The sequence below is a fragment of the Pogonomyrmex barbatus genome, unplaced genomic scaffold (genome assembly GCF_055798465.1).
Source record: "Pogonomyrmex barbatus isolate J1 unplaced genomic scaffold, ASM5579846v1 scaffold22, whole genome shotgun sequence".
Lineage (NCBI taxonomy): Eukaryota > Metazoa > Arthropoda > Insecta > Hymenoptera > Formicidae > Pogonomyrmex > Pogonomyrmex barbatus.
Genome location: NW_028297119.1, coordinates 2,181,303 through 2,205,613, shown reverse-complemented (window position 1 = coordinate 2,205,613; position 24,311 = coordinate 2,181,303). Strand labels below are relative to the sequence as shown.

Genomic DNA, 24,311 nt, shown 5'->3' with positions numbered 1-24,311 from the left:
TACTCCACTCTCATAAAAAAGATGTAATTATACTGTTTTACAAGAGTATAAAGAAAGAAGAGGAAAATATGAAGCTATTATGTTATATTACTCATAATTTTAAAAATTAATTTCTTAATATTTTATATAATATAAATACGAATTACGTGATTAAATATTCATAATTTTTATATTTTTCCATAACACACACACACACACACACACACACACACACACACACACACACACACACACATACACAAGTAAAAATCTCACATTTTGATCTCTTAAATTTTTGCCAATTTCTCACATCTCTATCGACATAGATTTATTTAGCAATCGCTGATTGATTATTTACCGGTTTACTTGGCTCTTTACATGATCCCTGTGCATCGATACATCGAAGTAGTAACTTACAAGGAGTACATCTGGTAACTTATCAGCATCTCCTAATACGTTAGCTATGCGGAAGTTAAAGTCGGACAGCAATAACGACCTTCCCTCTCCTTCAGGAGGGAGACTCCTTCAGGCATTCCTTTAGGAGGGCCTTAAACGGATGTGGCGTGATGCTCTCGGAAGCATTCAACAGCTCATCCGTAAGCTTCTGATATTCCTCCGCCTGCCTCTTCATCTCGGCCTGGTAGTACCGCCGTTCCTCCTCCAATTCGTGGCGTCTCGTCATTTCGACGCATCTCTGCTGCTCCTTGAGCTCCAATCCGTAACGAAGCGCCTTTTGTCTGCTCTCCTTCTGCTCCATCGCGGTCAAGTTGGCGTCCATCTCGATCTGCCTCTCAAGCGCCTCCCGCTCCTCCAACTTCAGCCGTCGTTCGCGCTCCTCCGCCTCCTGCCGCTCCTTCAGCTGTTCCTCCCGGCCGCGGAGAACTTCCTGCGTAGCGCGCCGGCGAGCTTCCTTGAATTTCTTCAACGCGAGCTCGCGTCTCGCCTCGATGTCCTCGTGCGACTGTCGCACGATGGCTTCCATCTCGTAATTTCGCTTGACCTCCTCCCGCCGCAAATCTTCCAGGTACTTCAGATAGGAGTCCAACTCCGCCCGAAGAGCTGCGGTGTTCTGTTTCGCGCGAGCCTTCTCCTTGGCCAGCTCTTCCTCCAGCGTCCCGAACGTCCAATCCACCGCGGCTTCCTCACGAGCACGATCGGCGAGTAATTTCTTCGCCGCCAGGATCTGTTCCTCAAATTCTTCCTTCAACTTTTCCCGCTTTTGCCTTTCCGTCTCGAAATTCCTCAACTCCGCTTGACGGTTATCCTCGCATAGCCGCTTCAAATGCTCCTGCTCGTCTCTCTTGACCCGTTTCCTCTCCTCTTCCAGCGCCAACTTGTCCGCCACTTGCTTGGCTAAAGTGGACACTGCTTCTTGATGGGCTAAGGTTCGCCTCTCCGACTCCTCCGCCTCTTTCCGCCTCTGTGCCTCGATGTCCCTCAGCGTTATCTCGTGCCAGACAGCGTCTAGTTCCTTCTCCGCTAATCTCTTCGCCTCGTTGTTCGCCATCTGAGCCGCGTTACATCGCTTCGCGTCGATCGCGGATCTCCGCGACAGCTCCCGCTTAATATCCGGACACGAAGCTAGATACTGTTGCATCTGTTTCGCGGCTACTATTGCCTCACGCTCCTCTTCGTGCTGTTTCCTCAACTCCTCCGTTCTCGCAAGCTTCTCTTCGAGTCGAGCGAGCTCATCCCGCCGCGCCGTCTCTGTGATGTCCTTTGTTAAATTCGCCTCCTCGCTTGATATGAGATCGCGTAGTTTCTCCCTACGCGCCTGTAGATTCTCCTCGTACGCCGACATGTCTGGAGATTAGTCGTCGCCGTGTTAACGATTGATAATTATCCCCATTTAGCGGCTCTCATCATACAAAGGAAAATGATAGTTAAAGTATTCAAGCCAAGGCTAGATTTATGCATGACGATAGAAATTAAATGAAAAATGAATAAATTTCTGAACAGAGAGCAAGAGAGAGATTATTTAATTTAATTTTTTTCTCAATTTTTGAGAGCCTGAAATTAATTCTGCAAGATTGGATATGCACATATTAATCAATTTGCAAAATTTAAATCAACTAAAATTCAATATTACTCTGTCATACAAGGAATTAATAAATGTAAATTATACGTATAACATTTATGCGCGATGCAATGTAGTATGTATAAAAATGTAGGGATTTTAAAAGGAACTTTATCTTTTTCATTCAATCTTTACTTTTAAGAACTTTTCTGAAGAAGTACAAAAATGTAATGAAACGTGAAAAAAATCATGTCAATGGTTACGTTAATACCTCGTTGGACTCGTTGGCGAAGATTTTTGTTTCTGATTTTCCGATCGGTTTCCTTTTCGAAGTCCAGAATTTTAAGTAACTGGTCGTATTCCCTCTTCTCCTCCTCCATCTCTGCGCCTTCGAAGATAGATCTATCCAGACCATGGTGCTTTGCAATGTGGCAACTTTTACGTTCGCGCAACTTGTGCCCGTAAGATATATTTGCCGTACCGGAGACGTCAATGGGATACTTTCTCGCTTTGGATAAACTGCATTGTACTTTAGGTAAAGGTATCAAACTCATTTTTGAAAGTTAACCATAAAAAAAATGATGAATAAAATAAAAGAATGCCAGAAGGATCAATGAACACGCTTCCTAAACGATCGCTTCACACGTGCGATACAATGCGACAGATCCGATAATGCGTGTTTCAGGTTTCAGACTCGCCAGCGTGTTCGCAGTCATCGTTACTATGACAATACACATTTATCGAACAAACGTTTTCGAAACGAGGATAGAAAATATAAAAGAACAAAACGAAAGATTCATTCTATCATTCGGATATTTTTGATATTATTAAAAATTTCGTGTGTCGATTATTTAAAACTTTACTGGATCTATGTATTTATTGTGACTAATTTAGAATTTTAATAGAGTCTGTTCAAAGTTGTTTGCATCAGTGGAAATCTGTACAGCTCGAAATAATGCGCCTGCGGTGCATGCAATGTAATATCCGTACCGGAATGATCGAATATTCAATATTCCCAAATTAGATAGGAAATCTAATATGATCGGTGAGATTATATGGTTATTATATAAATAACATGCATGATTATTAGGTATGACCAATTAAATCAAGATTGCAAATTTGAAAACAGCGGCATTTGCTCTTTATTATCATCCATTATCGTCCAACTAAAATTTTCTCTTTGCATTTATAAATTGAGATAAGCAATTCTTATCATCGTATTAGATTCAGGATACGCAAATAAACACTACTCTGTATCTTAATGACACTGCGTGTTAATTAATGTACATCGATCACGCATCGCAGTTTATTTAATAAAGATATCATACAAGTTATATATAATACATTAAAAAAAAAAAACAAAAAAAAAACAACTTTCATTAAGTATTATCGATATATATATATATATATAACAATTTTTAAAAATTGTAATATATGTATAAATTTGTTGTTACATGTATGTAACAAATCTTGTAATTAAGTTTGTAACGCAGCTTTATATATCTAAATATATATTATGTTTAATTTTCTTCGTGATTAAATGAAGGTTTCAATAATAAAATAAAAATACATATGCACTTTATTTTGCGCAGGAATGTAATACATTACATTCGGTATAATTAATACTTCAAAACGAGGTTTATCATAAAATTATTTATTATGACTGTGATACTTTATTTTACAATAACTAACCATATTTGTAGGAATATAAACTGAAAATCATTCGTTATAAGGAGATAAAAATGGTCCAGATGTAATTAAATGCAACAAATACCCGGTAAAATTTGAATAGTTTTATCAACCACTAGTTTTTATAAATTTAAATTTTGAAAATTGTATAATACATATACAATGTGATAAAATAATATTACATAAAAAATTGTATGTAATTGTATATATATCTGATCTTTATTACATCAAATATAATTTTATACGAATATAATTAAATTTTCATTTTATTTTGTTCGCTCTACTATAGATATAATACTGTGCCACAAATAATTCATCTTTCTGGCACTTTGTGATAAGATTTATACTGATTTTCACATGATTTCGAGAGCATCACTTTGTTCTACATTTATTACATAAACACATTGGTATTCTTATATAAATAATAATACTTCTCAATTATAGAAGAGTACAAAATTGTTAAAAACATGCAGTAATTTATATGAAATATTATAGATCATGTAAGGTAACTAACGGAAGCATAATCATATAAAAAATGAGAAACTGTAATAAACGGAGAGTTATTTACTATATCGGAAAATGTGAAAAGAGCGATTACTTAATCTAAATCATAAAAAATAGTATCTATATGGATAAATAATTATATAATATAAAATAAAACACACATACACATATATATATATATATATATAATATAATAATATAACACAAATATATACGTGTATATGTATACATATACATACATATATACATATACACATATATAATTGTTATATTATATTATATTTATATTATATTTATATTACATATGTATGCATATTTCATTATTAATATACATATATTTACTATTTCCTTATTATTCTTTCCATATACATATATGAATAATGATAATGATAAATCAAACATTTGAGCTGTATATTTGCAAGTATGAGTATATATATTTGACAACGTAGTGCGTTGTGAAAGATTGAGCGTTTGAAAATCATGTGATATTTTTTTAGTTAATTTTTTCAATCGATCCGATTCCTAGAAAAATGTTCTGAATTAAACTATTTGCCGAAAACGATCACGTGCAAATTGCAAAAATAACAGCGAACCAGCGACATTTCTGTCGCTACGTTGTCGTATGACTTGTAATTATCTCAGAGTTCTCTCTTTGTATCTTTTTCCGGAAGAGCTTCGAGGAAGAGCTTTTTCGAGTGAATGGCCATTCCTCGGAGGTTCTTCGCTCACAGAAAGACAAGAACATAATAGTCGATGCGAAAATACTAAGGCGTCGAACTGCTACTGGTATTTGCTGGCGTGATCCCCGTTGATGGCGGAACGGAAGCTGTCATTGTTGGTGGCGCGTAAGGACTTCCACAGAGTTGGTCGGCTATACGCCCGCCCTCACGAAGGCCGCTGAGGAATGCACCATGTACGGTGGCTGGATAATTCCGGATAGTGTGCTCCCCTGAAAATCCGTCGTGTAAATAGGTCAACGTGCACTTTTGTAAAAAAAGAGTTTATTACAACGTGACATTTATCTTGGACAAATTTATTAGATAGATCGCATCGCCATTAAAATCTAACATTTGTATTTATATCGATCTCGGTTCTTCTTATGTTTTATTACATTTCGTTAAATTTCCGCGAGCGCTAATTCATCTTGTTTACATGACCAACATTTCGCGAATAGTAGGATCTTTAAACAGCGTTAACACACGGAATTACTGCGCACACAAGTCGGAAACGGAGTATCGTAGCGAGGCAAATTGCATCGCGCATCCAATCGCAACGTTCCGCAAACGCAAACGACGCTTATGCGTCGTATATTTACGGGGATGCAAACACGCAGCGTGATGGCAAACACAAATATAATTTCCATTAAAGAGAAGCTTAAAAAGATAGTTTAAATTTTTCGCATCTCGATAATACGGACGATGCAAAAGAAAAATATTGACGCAACATTTACCTGCGAAAAACACTCTCGGCTGCGGGGCTGGTTGATTGACTAGGTGTGGAGGTGATACGGGTGCCGCCAGGAGATCGTAATCACTGCCGGAACTGCCCACCGCGACAAAACTGTAGGATCCTCGTGCCCAAGGATCTGCCCGCCATCTCGTCACGACGCTTTCGCGTGGTTGCGGTACCACTTGGTTTCCAAAAATTCCCTGCGAAAGCAAAAAAAAAAAATCTCGCTTCAATTTCTCTTCCACTTTCTTTTTCACTCGTAAAATATATACAGAGACCATATTACGAGATATACGGGATAAAGTAATTACGAATAAAATGATTATCGGTGCGAGACGCGTCGTTACGTTTAAGCTAAATAAGATCGCTATTCGACGCGCCGCGCGGAGACTAGAAATTTCATCCACTTACTTTCAAAACGGCGATGCAGCGACCAACGATAACATCGTCACTGACATTTTCCATTACGCAAGCCGCTTCACCGGCGACAAGGGCCAACAGGACCGGAGCCTTGTATAAGTTCCAAAACAGGAAGAGCTCACCGCGCGACGCCGTGGTACTTCCCACGTGGCCGAACAAATTGGCCGTTGGATCCCAGAAAATGCGCTCGAAGCATAGCACTACCTGAAAGATGAAAGGAAAAATTACGGGATTAAAATTATATTGAGGTAGAAACGGAAACTTTTTCGGAATTTCGACACTGTGCAGTATTTTTGTATTTTGTATTTCGTTAAAACGAATAGCGGATAGAAAATACCGCTGGAGGAAATTTGCAAATAAATAACATTCAAATTTGAAAAGTATATATCTATTAAATAATTTAATTATCGAATAATTAACTTTAATCTTCTTTAAACATTTAACATAATTATTAACCCGTCATAATTTAATCCTAAATAATTAATCAATTTAATAATCAATTAAAAATTAATCAATTTAATATAATCAATTTAAATAATCAATTTATCAAAAAGATATGCAAAATTTCATTAAACTTTTATGATAAATTTTATAATTTACTTGATAATACTTTTTTGTAAAAATTAATCTATTCGGTTCTTCTCGAGTATACACTATAATATTTCTTAATTCATCATTGACATAAATATTTTCGGCACTAAATCCTTCAATGTAGTCCTCGTTTGTTAAATGAACACACGTTAATTGCTGTTGAAATTCGCCACTGCGCGATCAACGATAAGACTTAATACGTGATTATGCAGCCCTAATATCCCTGTACCAGCACAGGATCGTCCTCCTTGCGAGCGGCATAAATCAGAGCGCTTTAGAGATGACAGCGACTTGTCGAAGTCGCACACAAACGCACACACGTACACGTCGACGCTCACCTTATTTAAATTGCCAAAACCGAGTCGTTGAATGGCCTGCGCCTTCCAGTCCGGAAGCGGTGGATTGAAGGTGACCCCGGAAGGTGGTGCGGAAGTCTTGAGAACGCCAAGGGGTAGTGTAACCAGCACGGCGTCCGCTTTATAAACGGTGTGATTTGTGTGCGGACTGCGGGAGGGTGTGGCCCACACTTCTACGCCATTTGGCCCGTATCGCACCGCCCTGACAGCTGTGTTCAATCGAATATCAAGTCCTTCCGAGAGAGCAACAGGTACGCAAGAATAACCGTTGCGAACTGCAAGGTAAAAGGGTAAAAAAAAAAAAAAAAGCGGATCAGTATTCGGATTTATTGTAATGCCGTGGTGAGAAAGAAAAATCGTCACGATATATATATATATATACATATATCGTACGGTGGTAGCTAGGAAATCTCACGAAGGGCGCGATAAGCGGAGTTATCTAAGCGGTCGAGAAGATACATATATCCCATTCGAGAAGACGAGAATATCCATTCGGAAGGACGGTCACGTAAGGGCGCAAGATGGGGCGCGTTTAACGAACTAGGTCGTTGCGTTAAGAGTTTTGTTATATATACGTTCCTTTGATTTCGGAAGATACGGCAATATGCTGAATTGGCGTATCCCCGCGGCACGTACCGCCCCGTCATACGGTACGCTTTCACGTCGAGGGAAGTAGATCGAATCAAGAGGCTCTCGTTCGTTACACGTTTCGCCGTATCAAAAGACCTCCCTCGTGAACGTAAATATCCCGCTCCGCGCGGCGATGTTATACTGGATGCAATACCGGGGTCCCATTATGACTTAATTGGATATTTCGCGTAACGTGCGCTTAAATCAGGGCATCTGACGCGGACCTAAATTCTCGTAAGCACATTCGAACCCCATAACATCGAGGCGTGTACTAATAATGATACACAGGCGTCTCCACTTAGGGGGTTAATTATGTTGATGGCTACCACGGCGCTAACAAGCACTCTCCTATCGGCGCTGCATCCCATTTCAGAAATTTAAATTTACGCGTGCGCTATGTCAGGCTGAAAGCACGGGCTAATTTAAATTAGCACGTTTCGGAATGGAAGGAGGGGAGGAGGGGCGGAGGAGGGGGGAGGGGGTGGGGTACCGCGCCTATGCGTTATCGCAATATTTCGGACGGCGGAATGCCCCCTTCGAGGGACCGGGGCCGGGTACATATTGATTACGCGTAACGTGTCGAACGTCCGCGAGATACGATCGACGAAATGTTGCCGCAACCTTGGGCCGGGCAGCTAATGATCAGTGCGGGTTCTATCTCGGGTTCATGGTGCTGCCATTACCTCCGGCCGGAGGCTGTCGATGTTAACCGGCCGGAATCGATAAATCATGACACGTACGGCAGGACATCGCCGTCAAAAATTTATGCCGCTGCCATAGTAAACGTAACCGGAAATGTGTTCCCGAATGCCGTACGTGTGCGCGACAGCTAATGACAAACCACGCGATGAATTAGTCGCTACATCGTTCTCGCATCGATCCCCCCCCCCCCCGCCGTCTGTCTGGTTCAACGAATTAACGTACGGTATTCGCCAATGGCTGCAAATATTTCGCAGATTCGATGTTGTCATACAACTCGTCTGCACGTCAATACGGACGTGTTTATAACGTGACCATGTTTGGTAAAATATTGATTTTAATAAAGTATCAAGTATGGGTAAGAAAATTATTTTCTGATATTTTGTGAGCTATGTATCTTCGAATTGCGAAAAGATTAATGTGACACATGTGCAAAACTGCGTATTACTTTTTATTTGCGTCTTATCACTTTAGCATCTTTATCATTTAATCTAGGAAAGATTAAAGTGTTCTACAAGGATAATTAAAATAATACAAAAATTAATAAAAATATGATACACTGAAACAAAATGGAAAAATGAGCAAAGTAGTAGAAATCGTTTTCAATTATGTTTCCTTCAATAAAAACAATTGATAATTCCGACGTTAAAACTGAATAAGAAACAAATATTTGTTATTTTGAAGGAATATGAATTGGATTAACTCAATTGGATATATAGATTATCGCACACTGACGCTTGACTGTATTTGACGTTGATTACAGAAGCCGTTTATAATAAGCGAGAGAATATTCAACAGCCGGTTTCGTCGGGGAACGATCCAAATTTACGAAAATTATGGTAAGTCGGGTCTCTGCCTCTAACTGAGAATGGGAAATTAATTCCTCGCTACAAGGATGGACCAGCTATCCGAAATCGTTAATGGAGAGGATAAACTGATCCATTAATTTCGCTTCTTCTGATCGTACGTCGAGCGCGCGAGGAAACTCGATGATGTTATGCGGGCCTCCGCAGGAAGAGAGAAAGAGAGAAACAGAGAGAGAGAGAGAGAGAGAGAGAGAGAGAGAGAGAGAGAGAAGTGTAGTAAAGGAGGGACTCTTTGAATGCCGGAAGTTTTTCCCTTCGACGAAGAAGACGAGATGACTATCGTCGGTTGAGCCGCGCTATCGTACGGAAACGCGTTACAGCGAGGCAACTTTTGTCGGGACAAGGGAAAGGCAAATATTTAGAGGGCAGTCTAGCATAGATAGCCGAGATCCGTTCTGCCTGTGGGGTGGAACAAATACCGACGGGAAGCTTTTCTGCCGTAACAGAAAGAAAAGGGGATACAACCCGAGCCAGAGCCCAGTGCGCGGTGGAGAAGGTCGGGACTTCACCGACGTCGTTCGAGAGGTGCCCTTCTCCGGGGCACCTTTTCTCGTTCTATCTCGACCATCGGCCCCATATACGCCACCCTCTCGCCCGCGTGTCTTGTCTTCCGTTTGATCTTTGCTCGCAGTATTTTTTGACGGCGAGTCGAACAATTTGTATGCCGCGGTGGTTTTCAATTTACATTTAAATTGGTTGCTTATGGCGTTCTGTCGTCTCGACGGGAGTCGAACCAAGAAAGCGGAGGAGAGGAGGAGAGCCGCCGCCGTAGCCGCCGTTGCACGGCGTTGGGGAACAGTCAAATACTGAAACGGCCTCGCGAACGTGTGGCGGAACTCTTGCCGGGTTCAATGTACCGGCGCCGGTGCTTTTTTGCCGGATACGAACGGCCGAGAGAGGAGCGCGAGCGAGCGAGCGAGCGAAGAGGAAGAGGCGAGGGAAGGAGCGAGAGAGAAAGAATAAGAGAGCCCGCCGCGATGCTTTTCTTGTTCACCCATCCGTTATATCAACATTCCGAATCGCGACTCCTGAAGGTATATGGCGGTACACGCGCGCGCGCACAGGAAAGGACGAGTCGTTCGTCCACTTCCGCTCCGCGCCGTGCCGCGCCGCGAGATTCGGAAGTTTGACCAAGAGACGCCTCTGCCGCGTTTCATCCCCGTGGCCAAGATCATTCTCTAACGATTATACTGGATCACGAGACCGCCCGCTGGAAAAAACGCGTTCTATGAAAAAAATTGTGAAAGACGCAATATTCTTATATCTCAAATTGTCGAACACGACACGAGAGTCTCTGAAGTCTTTTTCCGTCTGCTTTCGTGTATATACAGAATTTCATTTTGAAATCTGACTGCTTCGAGTACCCTTTTTCAGATCGCTCAACACCGCTCGACAGATTAGATTTACGCCAGGACTCTCGAAAAATTCTCCCCGATGGCGGAGAAATTTACCATTTGAATGTACATAATGAAGCGTACACAGAGGCGGTATAAATACGCCGGAACGTAGAGGTTGAAATTCGATACAAGAGTCATGAAAGCTTCCTTTTTTTATTCCTTTTCAATCTCGCACGTCTCGCAAAAGCGCTTTTCTTGCTCACCCATCCGTTATATCAACATTCTAAATCGCAAGTCCCGGGGGTATACAATGCGCAGCTAAAGGCAACCGTTGATACCTTATAGATTGGAAACTTCGGTGGTGCGAGGTAACGCGAAGGTTTTCACCCCCTTAGCTTCGTGCATCTCGCTCGAACGGGTCATACATCACTTTATTATCGCGCTGTAATTGTATTTTTTTCTAAATATACCCCCGCTGCAATCTCGCCTCCGCATCGTGATTCGACGTGCAATAATTCTTGCTATCATTTCATCGATATGCGTTTCTACCGGTAATAATAATCTATGGCTAAACGTGTTGCGCTCATTGTTTTATTGAAATTTGCTGCAAGACGAGAAGTTAAATCGCACCAATGCCGAGAGAAGGAGCGCGGTACAGGTAACTCGTAAAGAATAACACGCGTAGAAGTTTTGTAAATTTCGTTTCGAAATTCAAAGCATCATCCATCATCTATGATTATTTAAATGTGTAATTGCGTTTGTGTAATTTACAAATTTTTTTTTCTTTGCCTTGGTGCGAAGGTATCCCCGCTGTAATCTGATTTCACGTATCCTGTGGCAATATACGGAATAATAAATTTTTGTTAACTATAATTTAAGAATGTTTTGGCCGTCTGTCTGGCGGGAGAAAAAAGACTTTAATAACTTTATTCCGAACCGTGAAAAATGATAAATTTATTAATGTATGCAACATATATATGTTCGTGCGAGATTTTATTACGAATAATGAAGTATTTATGTAACAGCATCGCATTCGATAATTGCATAAGTTATGCAAGAAGTAGCATAAATATCATTCTCTGTGCTTACACAGGATCTTCTACAGAAGTCACAGTGTATTTCTCGTCTGCCTATCCGTTATGCCAACATTAATTAAACGTCGTGACGATGTAATGTGTGGCTCGGGGGAAAAGAAGAGAAAGCGGAGTGCGAGGTTGTCTTACCAAATAATGTCGGCCACATATGCTATTTACTATATATATAATATGATACATATATATTGTGTATTGCCACGATCGAAAATCTCGAATGTAATGCATTTAATCGCACAATTTCTATTACGAGAATAGATTAGAAGACACGATCATGAAATAATATCTCAATTTTAAGTAATATCTCAATAATTTAGAAATTTTAAGTAACATCTCAATTTTTTATCTTGTAATTTTAGATGTGCAAAGTGTTTTTTCTAGCTTCTCTCTGTTCAAAATTTATAACTGTATTTCGATATTTCGTAGGCAAAACAATAGCGTATTTTACAGGAAAATAGATTTCGAAAAATTTGGTTACACTGCACAGAAAAAAAAAATATGTGTATGCGTGTGTCTTAAACCCATAATTTCTGCGTATTTCTGTCCACTTGTGAATTTAGCGACATTCTGTATAATTTGTACAGATAGAGATAAAGTTAATTGGAATCGCCGCGATATTTATGAAGCTCGCCAGAGAAGTAAACGCCTGGAGGATGCAACATTCCTAGATCGTGCTATTAAATAACGTAAGGAGATCAATATCAGGACATAATTTATTACGGTTGTCACACATTCTGTGCAAATAAGTCTGTATGCCCTCAACAAATGTATTTTCCCCTCTCCCCTTGTACAAATGTATTTTCTACATTATTACGAGCGATTCCATATTTATGTAGATGTTAGCCGTGCTCAATCAATAAATTGTAGTATCGACTCTTGAAATTTCTGGCACAATTGGTATAATTAATCGTGCAATACACGTTTTAAAATAATACACGCAAAATATTTGCGAAAAAATATTTTATGTAACATTTTATAATAAAATTGCTTGAGCATTTTTTAAAAATATATTTGTTGCGCTATGAGTTTATAGAATTTTTTCTGACATTTAATTAATTTGATATATTTTTTTACTCCCTTCTTCGTCTTGCTTAAACACAATTTAAATAAATTCAAGTAATTTCCGAAAAAAAAAAAAAAAAAAAAAAAAAAAAAAAAAAAAAAAAAAAAAACAAAACTTTCTCTCTTTAGGCGATAATTATCGCGAGACTGATTTGCGTTTAACTGCGCTCTGCACAAGTAGCCGAATTATTCCAAACCGGTTTGACGTTGCTGGAACGCTTTACACTATACTGGCATAATTGGTAGCGAGTGCAAACGATTTTTAATGTTACTTTACACTTAATCGAGTTTTCGCGGAAGCTTACCGACCGAAGAAAGCTACGAAACCCCGGCGAAATACGGAAGCTGCTTTTCAGCCGATACCGATAAAACGGGCGTGGCCGCTTGCGATAAATACGCACACGTACGGCGGACGTGTAAATCGCTACAAGATACCGCTAAAATTAAACAGCCTATTAATTTAAGGGATATTAATAAGTCCGAGTATTACGTGGCGTGCAACGCAGCGCGCGGCCTAACGACTTCAATATTCATATTACCGTTGCATATGCATGTTACGTGCCGAAATATTTTATAATTGTTGCACCTCGCAACTCACCGAATTATCGGTAATCCAGAGGAAAAAAAAAAAGAGAGAATCATTCGCGGCGTTCCGCTGGCGCATCGTGACGTATAATTATCGAAATGGCGAGTCGCTTATTAATACATTGTTGACGGCATGTAGACCGGTTAGGGAGGCATAATCGAATGTTCGCATGTATCTTCCGTGTATCGCAAATATGTAAATATGTAAATTTTAAACGAGATGTTCCAAAATTACAACTATTTTCAGTTCCACATGCTTCCGTCGATCTGAATTTTATTTCGTTACAGGATTTCGGAACAGGATTTTTTCACGCGAAAGTTTGCTTATTACTTGAAATCATTTTAACTATTTTCTCATAAAATCTATAGCAAACTATGTAATTTACGGAAAACTTGTGAGATTTCTATTTAAAGTTTTTTTTCTACTTAAAGAAATTCCATCCTGACCCTCTCCTAATTCCATCTTCATCTTAAAAGTGTTCATGAAAAAGATCTGTGTTTGAAATTATCATGAAGGAACTCTCGCGAATGCAACTCTCTCTTTTTATGAAAAAAATAACTACAAAAAAATATAAAATGACTAAATATGTGTTACCTGCGCTTGTTCAAGTTCACAGAGAGGCATCGTCACTTTCCGGATCGATATTATCGGCGACGCCGATAATAGACTTGCAGAGCGATTAATGCGACATCAGTGATTACATCGCATATTACTGTACCTCATTCGAGGCGTAAAAGCGTAACTTGAGAACGCACGCCGGTAGAACTGTCCCGATCATAATTATCAAACGCGCCACCGTCTCCGCTCCGTTTGTCGCAATCGGATAATTAAACTCGGAACTCCCGAGCTCGTTCACCGCTATCGGTTGCTCCCCGATTACGCTGCGTTACGGAGGATTAGGGCCCCCGTGGTAATTGCGAGGACGGTAAGTGGATTAGACATGGCCCGACGAAATGGAAAATAAAGAAATTGGGCGAAAGAAAAGGTGTGAGAAGAGATATGAGATAGCGAGAGGAGGGCGGAGAGGAGGGGGGACGCGGAAGAGCGAAAGTGGGGAAAAAAAATCGGCGAAGCGGAGGAAGGAGCTCGCGAGGGCTTGCGCGGCAAGAGAGGATATTTGAATACGACTATACCGCGAGAGTAAATCGTCCTGTCCCGCAAACGAGCAGCGAGCTACACAAGAAACGCATTTGCCTGCCGAGTGGTGGGAGTGGTAGGAGGCCCTCCGATCCGGCATGGCGCGGGGAAGGGAGATTTCCGCTGTGAGGAAGGAACGACGGGGATACCGGGGCCCCGACAGGGCCTCTACGGTAAGTCCCCCTCGTGCAAAAGGGGAGCTCTCGCTATCGACCGAGCTATCTCCCACCATTCGTAGCAGTTGCGCCATAATATATAGGCCGTATCTCAAGCCCGCAAATTGCCTTTTTAAACACAACAAGACGGCCGTACCCCCCCCTTTCAATTTACGCGGGTCCCTTTTTCGCGTGCGCGGTCCATGCCGTTTGCCTCTGAACCTACCCCTCCCTCCTCACTCGGTGGACTCCTATTTTCTCTCTTCCGTGCTTGGCGGTTGTACCTTTGCCACTGTACTCTTCGCCCCTTCGCCGCCATCATCGTCGACGCCATCGATGACTCCCTTTGCGCACGCATATCCTCTTACGTGAACGCAAGATTTTTTAAGAAAGATTTTTTAAGAAAGAGTCATATATTATCATTGCCATATATTATCATTGTAATTACAAATGGAATAATCAGATATACAGCGGCTACTGACATCGGCTACTGAAGCGACAAGTTTACCTTTGGCGAGATACCAAAGAGATATGTCGCTGGGAATGAACGCCAGAAATTTCTTCTTTGAAACGAAAAATCGATATCATGTTCTTATTATTTTATAACGAATTTGATATTATAAATTAAAATAATTATACAGTAGTTTTATAACAGCAAAAGTGAAAAAAAATTTACAATTTAAAAAAAAACATTAATGAAAACATATAATTTCAATATGGGGAAATCTATTCCTTTTTAAAAAGTGCATCGAAATATCTATAACTCAAAATATCTATCGAGGTTTTTAGATCTCTTTTCCACAATTGATTCTTTCATTGCACTTGTTTTATGAGTAGCTGTCATTGCGAAAATCCTGTGTTTTGTATGTGATAATTGTATGTATTATATGTGTCAAGAAATCATATATAAATAATGTAATAGTGTTATGTCAAGTTTTCTATGCCCCTTTTATTCAAAAAAATAAATAGCACGTGCGTAACGTACGATTGTAGTGTCTAGTTGCAAATAAAAAATACATTTTCTCAATATATATTTGATCACTTAAATAAAAACATATGTGTCTAACATAAATTATTACACAATTGGAAATTTTTTTTATTGTAATAAAGGACAAGATATTAAAGCAATAAGAACGCAGTTATGAGTCAATAGATACATACATGTCTCTTGCTTGCCTAAACGCATTGACAGTTTGAATAGGCGCCGGTATTTACATGCTTGTACATATTTATTTTCTCTCGGTAAATTTACATTGTGCCGTAGATCAAACGGCTGGCGGGACAAATATGTATTTTGTTCGCGGCTGTGTTTTGGGATCGTGAGATTTATACACGTCTCAACGCGCGTTATTCCGAGGTACGAGAAAAATCGTAAAATATCGCGTACGATACGGCGGATGTTCTTGCTTGGACCATCGACGACCCGCTGTTACGAGCTATTCTACCATACTTATCGTCGATGTCGCACGAATGAAACTAGCACGAAACGCGGCAAGGCAGTTTGCGTTTGTTTACTGCATAATAATGCGCTTCCAGGTAAATGGAACAAAACCCCGTGCCACACAAGAAGGAAGAAAATCATCGCGTTTGCCATGCGGCGTTTACGTGCGACGAGAAGACAGGCCGATATAGGATGATAGCCGAATTGACAGTCTTTTTATTGCGAGGAGGCCTGTGTCATCAGGATAATCGCGTGCAACGATAATTCGATCTCATTAGAAACGTAGGACGTTTCGAGGTACTTGTCCTCGCGTGAAAAAATGCACCTCTCGAGATTTCAATTTGCAGACGAGGCCAGAAGACGTGCCCGATGGCGGCTCATCAGGCGAAATAATTAGAGGATGTGAAAAAAACGGAAAACCCACAGGATTTTAATCGTAATAACGTCAAGGATAAGATCCTCCTCTCTTCTCTTCTCCCCTCTCTCTCTCTCTCTCTCTCTCTCTCTCTCTCTCTCTCTCTTTCTCTCTTTCTCTCTCCTTCTTGCCAGCGGGAGAAAAATGGGCTTACCGTGTGGTTAAGCGATCGCGCGGTTGACTCGACAAGATTGTCGATTTATGTTTACATACTCGTTTTACGCGAGACCTCGATAATTAGAGTAGTTACCCCATACCTGTACGTAACGTGTACATGAAGGAAGAGGGGGGGTGGGGATGCCCCGGCCGCGGCCGGATGATGCCGGCAAGGATTTAAAAATGGAAGCACGAGGAGTGCCGAAGGTTTAAACGAGGGGCGATTAATCCCTCCGGGGAACGCGGCTTGAAATTGGCGTATAGTCTTCTGCGCGTTATCTCCGATCGTAAAGCATCGTCATCGGCCCGATACACTTCGCGGATCGCTTATTCATCCTCCTCACGAGTCAATATAACCGCGGCGTCCCGAATCCTCGTCCCCTTTTGTTATTTCGTTGAATTTGTCTGTTCTAAACTGACAATGAGTCATTGCAATTAAAAAAAAAAAAGAAAAAAAAAAAGAAAGGAAAAAAACTGTATTTCTCTTCATGTACAGAATGTGATTATTATTGATTTGTACACACGGTTATGCGTACAATTAATGTCCTTCGCAGCGCGATGCGTGAACGCGAGATAATGTGATCATGATGAAACAAGCCCGGATAGTCGATAATTAATCGCTGCAATAATGAAGGCATTAAACCAATTAACGCTTACGGTTATAATGCATCCATTTGCTCACTTGATTCGTGTCTAGTTTGTATTTAGTAACGACATTTATTACATAATTTGCACATGATCGAATTATTATTTATACCATATAAACGGGTTAAAACGCGTTAAATCATTACACGCATACCATTCGCAATTACGATTTACCATTACGAAACGATCGAAATTCTGCAATTATTTTGAGAATGTCATGAGAGAAACGAAATAACGCATACCTCTTCTTCCCTAAAGATAGGCAATCCGGCAAGCACGCGAGAAAGGATCTCACATATGATAAGGGATCTTAGCTCTCTATGAAGCGTGTATATTGAACAAGATGTCATCTGAACGTTTATATAAACGATAATTTCAATGCTAATTTAAATATTACATGCGACATTTATGTCAAATAAATAAAGATAGCTCGCGCTTTAAGTTCCATTCCTCCTTACGATCAAATTTAACACAGTTACTTATATATTAAAAAGGCACTGTGAAAGATGATATTCGACACTCCTAACGATAATGTCAACGTCGCTATATAGGACCGAGACGAATGCGTCGCGGGCAGAGGCTACGGACGTCAAGAGGCGCCGGGATGTATCGCGGTTAACGAAAAGAGCGGGCGTTCCTGAGCCGTCGTCAAGCGAAAGAGCCGGCGATGAAGACTATACGGCGAAGCGGGCGGCCGAGAGGAATGCCGCGTAATTGAGTTAAAATTATTTCCACCCGGGCACACACGGCGCGGTCATTACGGCGGCGGTTAAGTCCGCGCATATACGATTGAAGGGGGCGAAGCCGAGTGCGGGGCAGGGCCGAGGACCCCGAGAAGCTTTCCGGGTGGCGACTTTTTCTGGTTTGATGATCACTGTCAGAGGAGCGAGCGGGCGAAGGGCTCGCTTACCGCCGGGCCGCCTCTCGCGCTCTCACCTCGCGCGTCGCTCCATCAATCTCTCGTAACCCACCGTGCCGTTTTTACCGGCTCGAAATTTATTACACCGCGGTCCTCCTCTCTCGCTCCACCCGTCCCGCCAGCCTCCCGCGCGGGGCGGCTGGTCTCTCTCTCTCTCTCTCTCTCTCTCTCTCTCTCTCTCTCTCTCTCTCTCTCTCTATCTCTATCTCTCTCTATCTCTCTCTGTCTGTCTCTTACGGCGAGGTATGCGCGATTCGCTCCATGATGTGGTGATGTGTGCATGCTTCCCTTCTTCGTTCCCGGGGGAGAGATCCATCTGACAGATCTGTATTTCCCCCCTGTCGTCGTCGCCGTCGGGCAACCGGAGCTTTCGGCGCTCCGATAGACAGGACACGACTCGCGGCAGGTAGCCTCCCACGCGGATTTTGACGAAACGTGGCCGCGAACGTTTTGCGGATGAGACGATGGGACCGTGTTCGGTTTTATCGACGGAAATTCGATTGCGGACGGAGCGGGCAGGCAGGCAAGAGACCGGCCGTTCCCGCGACCCTGGGGGGATACTTGGTCGAGTTAAACGTCGAATTCCGTGCCGTCGACTCAGATTTTTAAACCAATCGGTGCTTACCTGGCCGGAGAGTATTGGCGCACGCTGCACGCTTATGTCGCGAATGCGATGAGAGAGAGAGAGAGAGAGAGAGAGAGAGAGAGAGAGAGAGAGAGAGCCGCGTTTTTACTCGGTTTAAACAATTACCATCCGACTATATTGCGACGCAACGTTTCGCTGGAATGCTATTTGATAACCCGTTAAAAAATGGTTATCGGGCAGAAGGCGGAGCGTAAAAATTCCCCGTCGAAATCTGATAAACGGAATAATCGTTACTTTCGTCGAGCTTTGAAATTCCAGCGGTGGGGCGCCATGAAATCGAGGGTAATATAAAATATAGCGCAAATCCCGGTATCAGTAAAAGCGTTAAAACTTTTGCATTCTTTTTTTTTACTCGCGACTTATATTACTATTCCGCGCGCGTAACGGATCGAATTACGTGTAACATAGAGCGCGATCTACTTTCGAGAGTAGCTTCATTGATCCGCGTAACTCGTTTCTATTTTGCTTTTATTAACATGGCGAAACGGGATGCATTCATTATAACCGATTTACAACGTGTGCGCGGTCGTACACGTCGTAACTTCAACACAGACCGTTAGCCTGTCGATTATATTCTGTAATAGGTACATATAACGGCGAGTATTTCCCGGAATAAAAAGAGACTACACTATACCTTAATATATCAGATTATCTTCGATCGGCTTTATAACGATAACTCAACTCGTTCTTAACGAGCGCCGGTTTTTCTGGCAGCCTAATGGCGACTTTCTCCCGTTTGTTGCGCGCTCGATTGTATCTCGTTCGAGAATTAATTAATGTCAGCGTCTTTGGAGGGCCTGCGAAATTCTCACGAAATGCACACAAATCTGCAGGAGCGGACTCCATCTTCCGCGCGTGTTTAGAAAGGCGTCATTAACGCTAAGGTGTCGTAAATGAAGGCGAGCGAATAATCGTCTTTACACGTTTCATCTTGAGAAACGAAGATTGCGATGCGCAGTTTATAATTGTTTCATACATAAATATCTGTCTTAAAAGCTTATTGTAAAAAACTTACACGTATTACATATTTGAAGAAAGATTGTTGAGAAAAACGTAACAAATATATGTAATGTGTAAATTATAATTATAATTATAAATTATTATTACAGAAAGTATCAATTATTGTTAGATGAATAAAGTTTGAATTCTCGTTCGCAATTGTTGTTTATTTTTTACTAAATATTTTGTGGTTAGTACATTTAAATGTTACTGTAATAAATTAGTAGTAAATCAATAGCATAGCGCTGGAAAATTTTGGACTTGCAATGATTTTATATTCTTTTTCTTAAATTAATTGTACAAATGCAAATATTATATTATTGTGCAATTATTTCAAAATAAATTTATACATTTTACATTATTCTTTTTCTAAAATTTAAGATTTATAAAATCTGATTAAATGAATTTATAAAATCTGATTAAAATTAACATATATCTTTTTATGTTACTGTATTACAGTTTCCCAAGTTCAAACTAGATTATAATAATTACGTAACTTTTTATATAGCTATTTTCATTTTTATCTCGAACTCCTTTAGCTAGCAAGAAAACTTCGTAAAGATTAAGCGCGTACTCCACGATCGCCCGGCGTGACGTAATTCGGAATTTCGTTCTTGATAGCCCGTTACACGGCCGTATCCGGACTGCTTAGCGGTTTACCACGTCCTCCACCCGTTCGCCCGTACGCATTGCACAGCAAACGATCCTTCCATCGGTGCAGCCACCGTGCAGTCACCACTAGACTCACGTTACAACGAACGAGCGGCCGTAGTTATCCCTAAGGATCCTTTTGAAAGGGGCGTGAATCGGGGCCGCACACAGGATCGTACGATCTCGAATATCGCGTAAGTACGAAACGGCGGAGAGTAAGGGCACACGAAGTGCTCTGCCGCCTCGTCTTCTCTTCAGTTTCCTCTTGGGATGAAAAGAAACGGTTATAGCAGATTTGGACAGTACGAGGCCGAGGTAAGATAAAGCGGAGACGACGACGTCGTGCAAAACGGCGTCATGCGTGTTGTGTACACACTCGGAACAAAGGAGGGAGAGAGAGGGGAGAGAGAGAGAGAGAGAGAGAGAGAGAGAGAGAGAGAGAGAGAGAGAGAGCTGGGGAGTAGCACCACCGAGGCGGTCCGGCGTCAATAATTCCCACATGTAATGAGGCGGGCTGTTGTTCACGGGCAGACAATAACGCCCATAATTCACCACTCCCGTACGGAAACTTGTGCCCCGTTTTTTGCGGGATCTTCTCGGGACGGAGTCTCCTCCCAACCCGTCCCAAGATTGCCGGATGCGACAAGGGCACGAATATCTCGGTTACTCTGTAGGCATCATCGAACCTCAAACTGATTTTTCGGCGGCGTGCAGGGGGGGGGGTAATCCGCGGGTGAATCTCGCACACTCCGTCGAATGCGTCGCGACGAATTAACGGCGCGCCTCCGTTAAACCGCGCGCGCGCTCCTCTTGACAGCGCGCGGTAGTCGCTCTCTTTTATCGCTCTATCGTCTCCTTTAATTAATTACGGAGATCCGCGCAGATAATTTCACGGGCGTCAAATGTGCCTCTCCGCGGTAACTCCGCGGATAAACGTTGTAATTTCCCGTGTCACCCGGGGACGGAGTGCGCGCGACGACGTCTGAAATTTCGCGGGCCCGCCTGCGGAATGCTGAAATTACCGTCGTTTCCCGACACGCGGTAAAGCGAAGTCGATGACTTCGCATCCAGACAGGCAGGCAGCCAAGGCAAGGCAAGACGAGGCAAGGCAAGGCAAGGCAAAGCAAGGCAAGGTAGGGCGAGACAGGTAGGTAAGTAGGTAGCAGCCGTGTCACGATTGCGCCGTGACGTGAGACCATCTTTGAGTTACGCGGTTACGTTTATAACCCGTTGGAATTCAGCAGGCGGTTGCGCGCATCCGAGCCTTCGTCATTTAATTTATGTTTAATTACAATCGCTGCAATATATACGGTCTCCGTGAAGTTTTAACGTGTTGAGCTAATTTCACGCGCGAGCCGTGTTGACGAAATCGCGCGGCGTAAATCACTGAGGTGTCGACACGCGTCAATCTTGGAGCAATTACCCTCCTTCCCTCAACATGACGTACGAAACTTTTCTTAAATAAGCGGTACAATTAAATAGCGAAACGATATATTTACACCGTTATAATTCGTGTGGACTGCAGGATATGGGCGGTTCCCTCGTTAAACACGATCGCGAGTACTGTTACGTAACGCGAATGTGATTTGTCACTGTAACGTATACGATTAATGACGAGACTTTACGTCGTGCCGCACGAGGTACGACGCGTATGAAAAATCTTCCGATAGCCGGAGACATTTTTTTTTTCCTTATTTAAACACGGATTCGATTTCCGCGCGTGTCTCAAGCAGCTGACGAAGGACGCCACGGGGGAAGGATGAAGGGGAGGCGACGAAAACGAGAGGGTCTCGCCACGGAGCGCCGAGGGGAATCCGTTAAAAATACAAATAACGTACAGAAATTACTTTTGTCCCGCTACGGCCGAAGATTTACGGCGGGGCAACAAGCTCGCGCATTGGCGTAGGACTTGGAGACATAAATCAAGGAGAACTTATGAGAGGCCATTCATTAATATTAATAAGCCGTATGTATCCGTCGGGCATAACGATACGATAGTTGCCCGATCGATACCTAGGGGTTTTTCATGGTGTTGATGAGAAACGATGAGTCAAACGAATCGCGGGCCCCGTATGCCGTCGCCGCGCGAGAAGGAGAAATCGTCAGTGGAGACGAGCGATTTGTGCTCTGCCCCGCAACTCCTCTCTGCCGGATGATATTACGTTACTTTATATCCATGATGCACAACGGCATACTCACTGCGCGATCGTATTTAACGTAACGGTTAACGATAATCGTGGCAAAAAGCCGGTATGTCGCGCGGGGGCGCGTTTCCGTTAATTAATTTAATTCGGCTTGCGTTCGCATGATTTATTACCACAAAGCGAAACCACTAGCCGATACCTGGTCGATAATACATCGTCATTGTAAAGCAACAATTATCTGTGGCCTCCTTGGTGTTTTCGATTTGCAAGTCAATATTAAATCCAGAGGAGAAAAAATCGTGAGGATGATATCTCGTGATAGCTGTATATTTTCTATCCACGAATAATCATACGTTCTTCACTTTTAAATCATAAATATAAATATTCAGTAGTTTAAAAAAGAATTTAAATAACAAAATGTAATATTAAGTAAGATTATAATATTTATCTTTTTCTATAAGCAAACAAGCGCAAAAGTATAATGATTATTCTGAAGAGGAAAAAAAAGTTATTGAATAATTTAAAAATTTCATATAAAATTGATTTAAAGGAATATAAAATTATTAATGTGTTGTCTGAAGTGCAATTAAAAGTATAACATTTTAATAATGCTTTAATAATGCTTCAAATAAAATAAATAATGTATCGTATTCAAGTGATATTTAAGAATGAAAAGGCAAGCTCGCAGTTCGGATTAAAAAGAGAATGATGAGATATATCCAGTAGCGGAGACAAATGATGCCTAATAGGGACGAGCCTCACGAGGGGATTTGGCGTGTCGCTTGATGCCTATCAGTCAGACATTTAATTAATAACAACACCCAAGCCGGCTGACGTCTCCCGGCGATGTGTATAATAGCCTACACCCACTTGATCATCGGTCGTTTCCTTCGCGCTCGTGCATACGCGAGCGACCGTTACCGCGGCGTATTCGATCAATAACAAATGTGTTTTGGGATTGGGAACATTTCACAATTCGAGAGACTCAGCACGTTCGAACTCAATTTCTCAAGGAAATAAATTATTAGCGGCGAGGAATACCTACATGGATGCGTAAGCGCGAGGGATTTTCGACACGTCTCGTACACTCCGAGGGTACGAGATATACACGTATACATCGTAACATCAACGGTGGAATATAACGGCCGATGTGAAAAATCGCGACAAGACGCGAGCTATATACAAGACGATGCGCATCGAGAGATTGTTGGTCGCATTAATAAAACCGTATATATAATTAACGCCGACGTTTAACGGCGCGACGAACGACCGGAATAAAAAATGACCCCGCGGCCGTTGGTCGCCGCCGCCGCCGCTGTCGTCGTTCGGGCCGATTCTAAATATCGGATTTATCGCGCCGCGAGAGACACGATGGAAATGTTTAATTCATGAATTCGTGATTGGATGCATTATGACAAAGAAATTCCGAGATTAAGAGGCGCCGTTCGCGCGCGGCGCAGCGCACCGGCCGAGTGAGAGAGCGAGCGAGAGAGAGAGAGAGAGAGAGAGAGAGAGAGAGAGAGAGAGAGAGAGAGAGAGAGAGAGAGAGAGAGAATACAAACGCGGAGATTACATCATAGATTAAAGAGCGCTATAAATCTACCGTCGACGCGCGCGATAATGAGCTCCGAACGAGGCATCGGACGTTGCCAAAAACGCGATATTAATGCGGTTCATCGCGCGTTCCGGCGTGCGATATAAATCCCCCAATCGACTTCGATACCCGG

General features: G+C 42.0%; 2 protein-coding genes across 2 annotated transcripts in view; both read right to left on the bottom strand.

The window, feature by feature from the left end:
• Nucleotides 1-369: 369 nt before the first annotated feature.
• LOC105430569 (uncharacterized) lies at nucleotides 370-3,043 on the bottom strand. Its single transcript, XM_089078377.1, has one exon. The coding sequence runs from the start codon at nucleotides 1,778-1,780 to the stop codon at nucleotides 488-490; it is 1,293 nt and encodes a 430-aa protein (XP_088934503.1). The 5' UTR covers nucleotides 1,781-3,043; the 3' UTR covers nucleotides 370-487.
• Nucleotides 3,044-4,544: 1,501 nt separating this feature from the next.
• The window catches only part of Su(var)3-3 (lysine-specific histone demethylase Su(var)3-3), a 100,133-nt gene continuing 80,366 nt past the window's right edge, over nucleotides 4,545-24,311 (bottom strand). Inside the window, exons 11-14 of the mRNA XM_011648918.3 lie at nucleotides 6,988-7,280; nucleotides 6,050-6,262; nucleotides 5,640-5,838; nucleotides 4,545-5,138 (exon numbers count right to left, since the gene is read on the bottom strand). Of these exons, the coding sequence (XP_011647220.2) occupies nucleotides 4,954-5,138; nucleotides 5,640-5,838; nucleotides 6,050-6,262; nucleotides 6,988-7,280 (890 nt within the window). The 3' untranslated portion in view covers nucleotides 4,545-4,953. The remainder of the gene's footprint in view (nucleotides 5,139-5,639; nucleotides 5,839-6,049; nucleotides 6,263-6,987; nucleotides 7,281-24,311) is intronic.